The 12,829-nt window shown below is 36.7% G+C and overlaps 1 protein-coding gene across 1 annotated transcript in view; it reads right to left on the reverse strand.

The window, feature by feature from the left end:
* Positions 1–12,829, reverse strand: part of LOC107297895 (N-terminal EF-hand calcium-binding protein 3-like) — a gene marked incomplete at its 3' end in the record, with an annotated part of 70,734 nt that overhangs the window by 18,384 nt on the left and 39,521 nt on the right. Inside the window, exon 3 of the mRNA XM_015827251.1 lies at positions 11,225–11,333. Coding sequence (XP_015682737.1) covers positions 11,225–11,333 — 109 coding nt within the window. The remainder of the gene's footprint in view (positions 1–11,224; positions 11,334–12,829) is intronic.

Here is a 12,829-nt window from a genome sequence, read left to right on the forward strand (position 1 = left end):
TTTACTCTTTGCGTCCCATTGTTTAGCCAAAGTTCTTGCTATGTCACAAAACAAATCAGCAGTTGGTATTTCTTGAAAGCCAATCTCCTAGAGAAAATGAAACCAGCATGCTATTTTTCTTACTTTTCACTCATATTACACACATCATACTAATGAAGATCTCATTGCACCAAAACTATGAAGTAATAATAATATTAAACAATATTAAAATTAGAATGTAGTCTATTTGGAGATTCTGCTCTTATTTATTTATGTATTTGTCAAATTTATATAGTCACCCATCTTACCAGATGTGACTTTGGCTGGTGTACAACAATCAAATAAAACAACAGTATAATAATCATTATAAAAACAATAAAATATGGGTAATAATTATTAAAAATTAAAATATTATTTAAAAAATTAGAATACTGTATAAAAACTACAAATTGACAGAGTAACTATAAGGGAGCCATCTTAAAATATCATCAGTTCCCTGGCCTGGTGACATAACCAGGTCTTGAGAGACTTCCTGAATGTTAACAGGGATGGAGCTAACTTTTGGGGGGGAGAGGGTGTCAAGAGCCAAGAAAATCAGGAGATCGAGACAGTTCAAATGGGTATAAAGATTTATTGTAAGCTTGAGTTCTCTACAAGAATTTGAACTCCTATCAGCCAAGGGAATTAGCAAGAGATAAGGGTAGAAGGAATTCAAGGTGAGCTGGACTTAGATCTCTTGTGGGTGCAAAGGGATTCATGACTGTTGATGCGTTTGGCCCCTCCCTCAGACTCAGCCTGGTCATTTCCTACAGAGGGTCACAGAATGTCTCATGGCAGAGAAGGGCCACCTCTTGGGACCCATCAAATGTACGTCATTCACAGATAGTAGCATAGCGTGCTTTCTGGGCCAGATCTTTTCTTGTTTTTTGCCATTTATGTCTAACTTACTTATTCTATTTTTCATTAGCAAAACAACTGGCTAGCTCATTGATAAATTAATGTTCATTCCATATTCCTTGTTGCATCATAGAATCTAACAGTCATTGGAAATTATAGTATCTTAATCAACAAATCATTTGCAGAATTATTTGCATAGAACTATATATATATATATATATATTTTCATGACCCCAACAATGTCATTACAAACATTTTTATAAATTTATCCACAAATACTTTAAATAATGAAGTAGACATTTTATATCCACAGCTTGTACTACATTTGGTGTTGAATCATTTGCTATGCTTTTCACTTATTTGTAAGCATGCTTTACATCATCATAAATAGCTGCTATCCAAAATTTGGTCTGTACATCCTTGCCTAGTATAAAGCTAAAACATACTTCCAAACCCTAATTATTTCCATCTCTTGTACCTTTTTAATTAGAATCCTACCAGCTCTGCCTGGCATACCTGAACTAACCACCAGTACTTTTTGTTTTTATTGTTGCTAACTCTCACTTTGTTATATAGAACATTTCTCCCCATAATCCACTCTTGATATAGGTAGTTCTCAAATTACAACCACAATTGAGCCCAAAATTTATGTTGCTAAGCGAGACATTTGTTAAGTGAGTTTTGCCCCATTTTATAATCTTGCTTGCCATAGTGGTTAAATGAATCACTGTACTTGTTAAATTAGTAACATAGTTGTTAAGTGAATCCGGCTTCCCCATTGCTTGTCAGAAGATCACAAAAGGTAATCACATTACCCTGGGACCACTGGTGGAATTCAGCCGGTTCACACTGGTTCGGTAGAACCGGTAGCTAATTTTTTGTTGAGTTTGGCGAACCAGCTGAAGCCCTAGCCCTTTTTCGCAAGGCCCAGAACGGACCACTGGAAGTTTGTGGGCATCACTTCCAGAAGTCCCTTCTGATCCCCAGAGGCCTGGGGGAGACCTCCCAGGCCCAGAATGGCCCACTTGAACTGCGTGGACACCACTTCTGGAAGTTCGTTCTGAGCCTCAGAGGCCCAGGCCCAGAATGGACTTCCAGAAGCAGCATCCATGCAGAGAACTGGTTGTTCAGGTATTGGAATCCCACCACTGCCTGGGACACTGCAACTGTCATAAATATGAGTCAGTTGCCAAGCGTCTGAATTTTGATTACATGACCATGGGGATGCTTCTCAGGAATTGTATACATATACTCATATATTCATCTTTGACAAAGTGACTAAATTTGTAGACCAGTGAAATGCTGTGAACATAATATACTTAGAATTCAACATAGCCTTCGACAAAGTAGACCACAACCTACTTCTTAAAAACTAGAAAAAAGTGGGATAGACAGCATCACCATCAGATGGACTTGTAATTGGCCGACAAACCATACTCAATGAGTAGTCCTTAATGGTACTACGTCTACATGGACGAAAGTAAGCAGTGGGGTACCACAAGGTTCCATCTTAGGCCCAGTACAATATCTTCATAAATGACTTAGATGAGGGAATAGAAGGGGAACTTATCAAATTTGCAGATGACACTAAGCTGGCAGGAATAGCCCATACCCTAGATGACAGGCTCAAGATCCAGATGGATCTTGATAGACTTGAACACTCAGTCCCATCTAACAAAATGAAATTCAATGTAGAGAAAAGTAAAGTCTTACACTTAGGCAAGAAAAAACAAAGGTACACATAGATTGGGTGAAACCATGCTTAATAGCAGTAACTGTGAGAAGATTTTCGAGTCTTAGTGAACTATCAATTAAATATGAGCCAACAGTGGGTAGCGACATTCAAGAAAGCCGATGCAATCCTAAATTTCATTAACAGGGGGATTCAATCAAGATCACATGAAGTACTAATACCATTCTATAAAACCTTAGTAAGACCACACTTAGAATACTGCATCTAGTTTCGGTATCCACACTATAAAAAGATGATGAGACTCTAGAAAGAGTGTAGAGAAGAGCAACAAAGATGATTAGGGGATTGGAGGCTAAACCATTATGAAGAATGGTTACAGGAATTGGGCATGGCTAGTCTAGTGAAGAGAAGGATAAGGGGAAACATGAAAGCAGTGTTCCAATATTTGAGGGGCTGTCACAGAGAGGAGGGGGTCAACCTATTTTCCAAAGCACCTGAAGGCCAGACAAGGAATAACAGATGGAAACTAATCAAGGAGAGATTCAACCTAGAAATAAGGAGAAATTTTCTGATAGTGAGAACAATCAACCAATGGAACAGCTTACTTTCAGAAGTTGTGGGAGCTTCATCATTGGAGCCTTTCAAGAAGAGACTGGACTGCCATCTGTCAGAAATGGTGTAGGGTCTCCTGCTTGGGCAGGAATTGGACTAGATGACCTGCAAAGTCCCTTCCAACTCTATTATTCTAAATTGTTATTCATACACACAATATCCAATATTCATATCCAAGGTGAGACAGTAGCTCCCAATTCTAGACATGGCTCTCTAGTCAGGAAAGTGACCCCCCATAAAAGACACTTTTCATTCTGCTTCGTTCAGCTCTCCATAGGCAACATTAATAAAAGTCACTCAGTCAGTAGCTTGTTTTTCTAGGGACATCAGCAGTCTGTCAGCTCCAATCATTCATTGGGACTGATCTTATTATGCTAATATAACTGAATGTTCTTTAACTCTGGGACTGGTTATATCAACTCTATCCTGGAGTTGGCATATACCTTTACTTGTTTTTCAGATGACCACTACTTGTTGCTAGACATTGAGGTTAACTTAATCACTTTAGTAAAAATTGCTTCAGGCCAAGATTAAGGAATCATTAAGGGGAAGCTATGCTACTGCTCTCTGGAGTGTGATGTTTCAGAAGATAAAGCACATTATATTGGAGTTGACACCATTGGCAGAAAAATCCAGCTGTCAGGTATTCATGGAATATATACTGTTTTGAAAAATTGACATCCCTATGAGCTATTAAATATATGCTGAATTTTTAGAGATGTCTATTTCTTTTTTCTATTCACCTGCAAAAGTACATTGCTCATAGGTGCTGTTATGCCAGCTAAATTTAGATCTATATTGTGACAGGCAGGTATATTTTTGCCTTATCTTTTGGTTTCTCTCTAGTTGTTCTGTCATTCCTTTTCTCCGTCCCCCCCCCTTTTTTATTTTTCTGAGGTCAGGATATCCTAGGGTGCTTCCATATGATTTTTAAAGGGGGAGGCATAGATGTATTATTTTTAACCTATAATCATCTTGTGTTTTTTAAAAATCTTTCTTCTTATCACATATACATTCAAAAGCCACTAGTAAGAGAAAGATGTAATAGCTACAGAGTTATTTGTGAGTGTAACCCTATAAATTGTCTCTCTACTAAACAGAAATGATGTCTTTGCATAATGCTGTACGTACTGTGGGAGGAGGGTGCAGTGGGTGACAGATGACACAAGCTAAGGTTCAGATATTTTTAAAAAGCCCTGGATTGTATTAAGTTAAACTTTTTTTGGAATTCATTATAGAATTTATAGCTTTTCCAATTCCAAGTGGCAGGATGTTACCAAATTTTGGAAATCACGTGGATAAAATTTTGTGGTCCAATTGGTGTAGCTTATGTGGCCCCAAAAAGGGAATGCATTTAACCAAAGGTTACAAGCTGTTTCTCCCTAGTCTGAAAATATTAGTTTTTAGGAGCTGTAAATTAGGTCATCAACATTATGGTATGCAGAGCTCCTGTTCGTATTTCACCATCCAAGGCACTCCATTTCCTTTCTTTTCCTATCTAGTTTTTTATTACAATTCCCATCAGTAGATTGGCATTACTGGTAATCATGTAGCATTAAAACAGGGCTTTTTATGAATCTCCTCTCTTTTTTTAATACATCTTAAAGCGTTCAGGTTCTTGCAAACCTGTTGATATCTCTACCTTATGCATGGATAATGCTATCTATTCTTTCTATACTCAGATGATGCTGTAGAATCTGCTATTCCTATAAGATATCAGGACTACATAATTTCACATCTCCTGATCTTATTCTATGCCACCCTGTCAATTATTTCAATATTAATTTCATAAGCTAATTCAAATCATACCTCTTGTAATTTCTTTCACATTACTTGGATTCTTTAAATTCTTTTTCTCAATAGGAACCTCATTAAATTCTAGGGGTTTTTTTTAAAAAAAAAACTACAGGAATCATGAGAGATGAAAATGTTGAAAAGATAAAAAAGATGGTGCTGTAGAGCTATCTAAAAACAATGTAATTTACGTCTGAGACACAGGAAAGTAGCTATTCCTTCTAATGACTTCCCTGCTAATTATTGAATGATTGAAGTAGAGAGTGATTATTTTCTAAGTTGACATGCCAGGGTCTGTCTGTTATTGGAGTAGATGTTTGAAATCCCTTGATAGCAACCTCCTTTGTATTGCTGGCTGGGGATGATAGGACTTCCACAGCACAAGACTGCTTGAATTCTTAATTCAGGCTGAATCTAGACATGACATACATTGTTCATTTCTGAAATAACAGAACTACATTTTTTAAATGGCAATTGTTAAAGAGCTTTCATATGTTACCAACATTCTGCAAGACCAAAAAAGTACCTGTAAGCATTGTAATAGTTTTTGATTATTTATTTTCCACATTTTACATATTTTAGTATCTAAATGTTGCTCCCCAAAACATGAATGGTATATAAAACCATATATAGTATAACCTCCTCCTAACGTTTCATTTTCTTCAAAAACAACAAGAGAAGCAAAATAATGCCTCAAACATCACTATAAGTCGTTTTTAAGGTCACTTGTTTAAGTATACTGCAATACCATCTTAAGAGAGGCATTCCTTTAAGTGAGAAACTATGTCTGCAGTTGATACATGAAGCAACCAATCATTGAAATTCCACTACATTAGAACTACTATACAATTAGCCTATGAACATATATTTAGTTGAAGAAGAGTGCTGCAATGTTTTCTAGAATTGACTCCTTGATAGGCTGACAGAAATCGAACTGCTGTAATTCTTGTGATCATCTGGATTTTTGCAGTCCAGATTTATTAGCCCTACCACTTAATAAAGAGAAAAATCACTGAAACGTAGGGACATTTCAGCCTTAAAGTTACAAGTTGAAATTAAGTTCCTAAACAAAGGAAACCTGCTGCCAGCCAGTATAGACAAGAATGGATTGGTCTTTCAGTGCTACCAGTCCTAATGGCTTAAGATGACCTCTGGAATGAAAGACATGTTGCTGGGAATATGAATATACAAAGGAGAATTCTAATGTCTTGGTTTCCTGCAGATGAGCATCTGGCTGGCCATGCAGTTGCAAGACTATATTAGCCTGATCTAATATGGTTCTCCTTACTTGACATTGACTTGAGGTGGGCAGTGTTTACTAATTCTTATTTGCCAGCTGAGTTGTAGTATGATTCACTGTGAAAGGATAAATAAATTTTCTGGTGTGAATTGAATAAAGGCAACTCAGAAAAGTTGCCAAAAGCAGAATTTCCCTTCCAGGCTTAAATTGCAAGCATTTATGTTTGTAGGCATTAGTTATATGATTGTTCAGTAAAACAACTGCTCTCTTCAGAAGTACTAGCAATTTTTGTTCCCAAGGCTGTAACTACTAGCTGGCTGATTCCAAATAGTGTTTGCAATGTATAGACACCAAAGTTACACAAGTCAGTTCTGTGGATAGGTTTTCCATAAAAACAGATACCTAAGAGACAAAACTGCTTGTTGTTATTTTATAGAACCCAGTAAGGTTCATATCAAGGAGAGAGCTGGCTGAATTCACACTGAATCTGAGAATTTCCCTGAAACTTATATGGAGATATATGTAGAGACAGCAGCATACCCTAGGACAGCTTTATATTAAGTCTGCAGGATTTAATTATTGAGGTTTCACCCAATGATATTTTGATAAGTGATAAAATAAAAAAAAATATCTTTTAAGTTGTGCAGCCTTAAAAATCCAATGAATAAGTAAATGTGAGAGGGGAAGGGGGAAAATTCTTTAGATATTCAAAACAGTCTTTTGTATTCTAGTCAGGCTGTCATTTTTCAGATCTTTGAATTTGAGATATCTTTGATTTTGCTAATTATACAAATCTTTTTTTTTCTTTGCAGACAGAAGGCTTTGAAAGCTTTTTAAAAATCTACAACCAATCGGATCAGAGACAACAAAAATGTGCAGTTGCAGCTTGAGAGTTTTTGTAAAAATAATAATGGAATAAAATGGAATAAAATATTTAAGGTTATCCTAAACCAGTTTTTCTCAATCTTGGCAACTCGCAGAATTCCCCAAAGTGCATGGCCAGCTGGGGAATTCTAGGAGCTGAAGTCCACATGTCTTAAAGTGGCCAAGGCTGAGAAACATTGCCCTAAACCAACCTGTGCTCTCCAGCCTTGTTGGATTAAATCCCCATCATTCCCAACAATTTTATTACAGGTCATGAGAAGGAGTGGGAGTAGAGCAAGCATCTATCTCACCCATGCAAAAAAGAATGAGAAGGCATGGTTTTTCACTTTGTTTCAATACTAAAAAATGGGGAAATTGCCATATCATTAAACTAATGTATAAATGGGCTATGAACTGCTACACTAGTATGAGATGTAAATTTGGTACAGCAATTGCTTTTGTTTTGAAATGATGATGGTTGGTAATATATACAATCATAAATGAACCAAAACAAACAAACAGCAGAGGGGGAAAAAGAAAAAGAGAGGAGGATACAAGACAAGGCAATGACCTTCTTGAGAGTTTGACTGTTTCTTTATTAATTATGTAAATAATTTTTTTCTCCCTCCAAAAGTGGCTACTGTTTTGCTGCCTTGGGCATCCTACTTCCCTTTTCTTCCTTTATTGATGATGATCACCTGCTTTTCATTTATGCAGTAAAGGTTTTCTCTCTTCCAATATGAGGCATACAGTTGTGTACCTTTTGCAAAGGTACAGATTACTGCAAGAAGTGATTTATCGGAGCACTTCTTATTTACCACTTTGCAGGCATGTGAATGTGCTGCACTGACATGAATATTGCCTGCTCACTTGATTATGGCTCAGAAACCAGAGCCTGTGGCTTCTGATGGAAGCCTATGTGAAATGCTAAAGTATTTTTTAACTCTCCTAAACATTGGTTAAAATAAAGGCTGGCTTTGTTTTAAATGCAGATGCATTCACAGTACTAGAATGACTTGCTAAAGCAGTGCTGTTTTCTTAGTAAATATCTTATTTATATCAGCATGAAAATTGGTACATTTATCAAGGCTAATATGAGAGAAGTTTCACATGAACTATATGAAATAGCAGACAATGAAACGGATTCCTTGTTTAAGTTATAAAATGGACAGAGGAAGATATAGTGTAAGGGACATTTGTGGAGTTTAGAGTGTACTAGAAATTTTAAAGCAGAAAATGCATAATCACTTATCAGGAATGTTGTATCAAAGCTACAGGCATTCAACGGCATGGATTATAAGACTGGTCTAGATAATGTGTATGTCTTCTAATGATATGTTTTTTTATGACAGACAACAAGTTGTGATCATTTACAATTCAGTCATATAACTCATCTCTTTTTATTTGTGGTAGCTTCAGTCCTCATTTATTCAATATGTATACATGATTGGCCTCTGGCATCTAATGTATCAGCAGCTTTTTTAGCATCAAGTGCCAAAAGCTGATATCAAGCAGAGATCAGTCAAAATGCAGTATATCAGTTACAGTAGTTATAAGATTCAGTTGGCCTTTGAATGTTATCTAGACTAACATCTTACTCTAATTTGCCCAGAGACTGCCAAGTGCAATAACTGTATAACTATATCTTCCACTCTTTGGATACAGAATATGACAGTTGCAGTAGGCTCTGGATCCTTAGGATATGTGCACTATAGTTCCTTAAAAGTAACTGCACATGACACATCTTCAAAAAGGAGAAGTGAATTGCAGAAAACCATCACAATTGCAACCACAGAGTCAGTTTGGTGTAGTGATTAAGACACCAGCTAGAAAGTGGAAGACCGTGAGTTCAAATCCTACCTTAGCCAAAAGAACTAACTAGATGATTTTGGGCCAGCTCAATCCACCTCACAAGGTTGTTATTGTGGGAAAAATAGGAAGACGAAGATATTTTGGATATGTTTGCTACCTTGAATGATTTGTAAAAATAATAAAGGAAGGATACAAATAAAAAAAGAAACCTAATTTTCACATGTGAATTGTAGTTTATGCAAAGAGCCTTTACTTGTCCAAACAAGGAAACTCCACAAGGAGTTTTATACTAAAAAAGTATAAATCACGCAAAGGGCCCTCTGCATGTAAAACATTTATACTGTATATTGTAATATACAAGCTGTAGTCAATTTGCTTTCCTCCAGGGCAGAGGTTCCCCAACATCTGGGTTGAAGCCCACTAGTGGGCCGTGAGCTGTTTGCAACTGGGCTGCGGAAATGGCGGGTGAGTGTGTGCACCTGAGTATCCCCCATGCATGAACAGAGGGTGAGCTTGTGCATGTGTGCTCCATTTGTGTGAATGGTGGGTGGGCATGCACGCCGCTCATGCAAATGGAACTGTGCATGCATGCACTTGCCAGCCACTCACGCAGAGTGATCCCCCCGCCACACACACACACACACACAAACACACACTGCCAGGAACTCTGCTCCAGGGGACCCAAGTTAGAATTGTAACTTCTAGAATTTCCATTCCCATACTTGTTGGGAATTCTGATAGCAAGTTAAAGCTAAACTATGGTCTGTCTATAGAGTTTGGGGTGGAAGATGAGACTCTGTTCCTTTCCCCCGTCCTGTCCATTAAACATACTCAGTCGTTTGAGGAGGATTTGCATACAGGCTACCTAGGTGAACACCTGCATTGCTAATTGTTACATATAATCAACCAACAGAAGCTCATATTATTTTCTATTTGGCTTCGCAAACATAAGATGTTGCTTAATGCAGGCCTTTGATCTATGTGGCTGAGTATTGTTGACTTTATACTGACTGACAATAGCTTTCCTAGATTTCAGACTGAAGTCTTATTCTGATATATGTCAAAAAGATCTTCTGGGTGTACTTGGCAACATCAAACTTAAGAGATAAAAATCAGAATACATTGCCAAAATCAAATTGAAATAAAAAAAACAGAAAAATTGTCCAGAAAAGAATAAAGAAACTAGATATTATACATAGATAGTGAAACAAGACATGCTGTAAGAAAACAATCACCATTGAGAAGGATCCAAATACAATTTTAAAAAACCCAACTCTTAGGATGGGTTAATTTGCCTTCTGTCTTTTGAGCTGCCAGAGAAATGTTTTTAAATTTCTCAATTATTATCTATAATAAAAGTAAATATATATTGATGGAAAGTGGCTAGGCAATTGTGAATTAGACAGTTCTTAATTCAGGTCTTACTTCTGCTGTGAACTCAGTAGATGTTTTAGGCAATCCATTTTATCTTAAAATCCTCATATGCGCTATGGGACATACTGAAGTTGATTAGATCATTTGTTATGCTGTAGCTGTGATAGGTAAAATTACATTGCTTGCATATCCCATAGATAATTTACATATTATTTTAATATGCCCTTGGACAAAAATAGCAAATCTGATTTTGATTCATGGAATTCAGGCATACTGCTGTGAAGTTAACAGGCTATTTTACTTATGACCAGCCTGGACTATTCTTAAAGCAGCATTAAATTCCAGGTCCACCTTCCTCAAAAACAGGAGTGCTTCTGTTTTCACATAAAGCAGCCATACACACTTTTTAGACAAAATGTATTACAGGTTTACTGAATTATTAAATTGTACCATTATAAATCTGATGGAAAGAGAAGGTCATTGAGCATAAACCTGAGTGTAACAAAAGCAGTTTCTTCAGCATATTTTGGTGAATATATACTGTATTTTGAAATTGAAAAAAGACAGGATGAAATAAGACTACACTAACTAAAATACAATGAAAACATTGTGTGAAACATGAAATGCAAAATCATCCGGCTCATCATAAAATGCTTGTATTTCTGCTAACTACATTCCATTGTTTGCTTAAGGATTCTTCTAGCAACTGAAATCAAACCAGGGGGAAAAAATCTATCCACAAAATTTATATCCTCTTTCCTTTTTGTGAATGGCAGATGCTTTTTAGAATGTCAAATAGGTGTCTTTGCAACCCTTCTTGGAATGTAAATGATTAAGCCAAGAACCTTTTGCATGAAAAATCTGTGATCTGCTATAAAGCTATGACTGTTTCCAAGAAGGGATTTGGTTAAGTACACATGTCATTTTTAAAGCTTCTAGATTATCCATCCATTACTTACCCTGAATGATGCCTGTCAATATCACTGAACAGTTTCCACAGTTCCTCAGAGCTGAGGATGCCATCAGCACAACAATTCTTAAACTCTTCAAATGACAGCTTCCCGTCATCTACATTTAAATAAAGACGTGGAATAATTATATTTTTCTGAAAAGAGAACAGGATGACCTTTCTATCTAGTATGCTATATATAGATTAATACAATATATTCCATATCAGGAGAATTTTATTAAACCCAGGTCAGCTAAGAATTGATAAGCCTCTGTTTAGCAACAATGATTGGGGCAAAGCATCTTCCCCTCAGTGTGATTGAGGGGTCTCACGTCAAACTGTAGATCACATCATGACCAGCTGTAAGCTGAGGGCACAGACCAGTCCAGTATCTGATTTCTTTTAATACAGGTACTCCTCAACCCACAACCACAATTGAGCCCAAAATTTCTGTTGCTAAGTGAGACATTTGTTAAAAGAGTTTTGCCCCATTTTAGAACAGAATAGAGCTGGAAGGGACCTTGGAGCTCTTCTAGTCCAGCCCCCTGCTCAAGCAGGAGAACCTATACCATCTTAGATAAGTGACTGTCTAGCCTCTTCTTAAAAATCTCCAGTGATGGAGTGCCTTTTATGACCTTTCTTGTCACACTTGTCAAGTGAATCATTGCAGTTGTTAATTTAGTAACTCAGTTGTTAAGTGAATCTGGTTTCCCCATTGACTTTGCTTGTCAGAAAGTCACAAAAGGAGATCAAATGACCCCAGGACACTATGACAGTCATAAATATGAGCCATTTGCCCAGCATCCAAATTTTAATCACATGACCATGGGGATGCTGCAACAGTCATAGGTGTGAAAAAGGATCATTAGTCATGATATTTTTTCAGGTTTTGGGGGTTGTCTTTATATTTTAAAAAAATATAAAACCTGAAAAAAATCATTAAAACCATTTATAAAATTAAAACTATTAGCTACACAAACATAAAACATTTACAATAAATATTGTAAATAATCTGTGGTAAATTACATTTACAAGTGTATCAACATCAGATCCATATCACTATTCAGTTTTAACATTCAACACAATAACCTTGAGTAAATTGTGAGGGGAAAAAAAGATGAAGGCTTTCCTGTCCTGTCATGTCCAACTCTAGAATGTAGTGGTCATCTCCATTTCTTGGCCAAGGGAGCCATTGTTGTCCAAAGACATTTTCTGTGGTCATGTGGCTATACAACAAAGGTGTACAGAATGCTGTTACCTTCCCACCAAAGTGGCATCTACTTATCTACTCACATTTCTTACTTTCGAACTGCTAAGTGGGCAGGTCCAAAAATAAAATAAAAAATGTATAAAATCAGTGTAAACACTACTTTTTAAAAATCCATCTTGGTGACAGAGCTGATTACAGTGCAGCCAGAGGTGTCTATAGAGAGGCAGGTTGGGGCAAATGTTGATATGTACATCATGATATCATCATGTGACTTATGTACTTGTGATCACACATCACGTCACATATACTAAGCGGTGTTATTTGCCTTATGATGTCATGGTGTGGTGTCATTTTGAGGTCCTTGTACTTGTTACTGATTTTCTTGAGTTTGGTCTGCTTTCTTCT

This window comes from Protobothrops mucrosquamatus, unplaced genomic scaffold (genome assembly GCF_001527695.2).
Source record: "Protobothrops mucrosquamatus isolate PMUCROS unplaced genomic scaffold, P.Mucros_1.0 scaffold3575, whole genome shotgun sequence".
NCBI classification, from domain to species: domain Eukaryota; kingdom Metazoa; phylum Chordata; class Lepidosauria; order Squamata; family Viperidae; genus Protobothrops; species Protobothrops mucrosquamatus.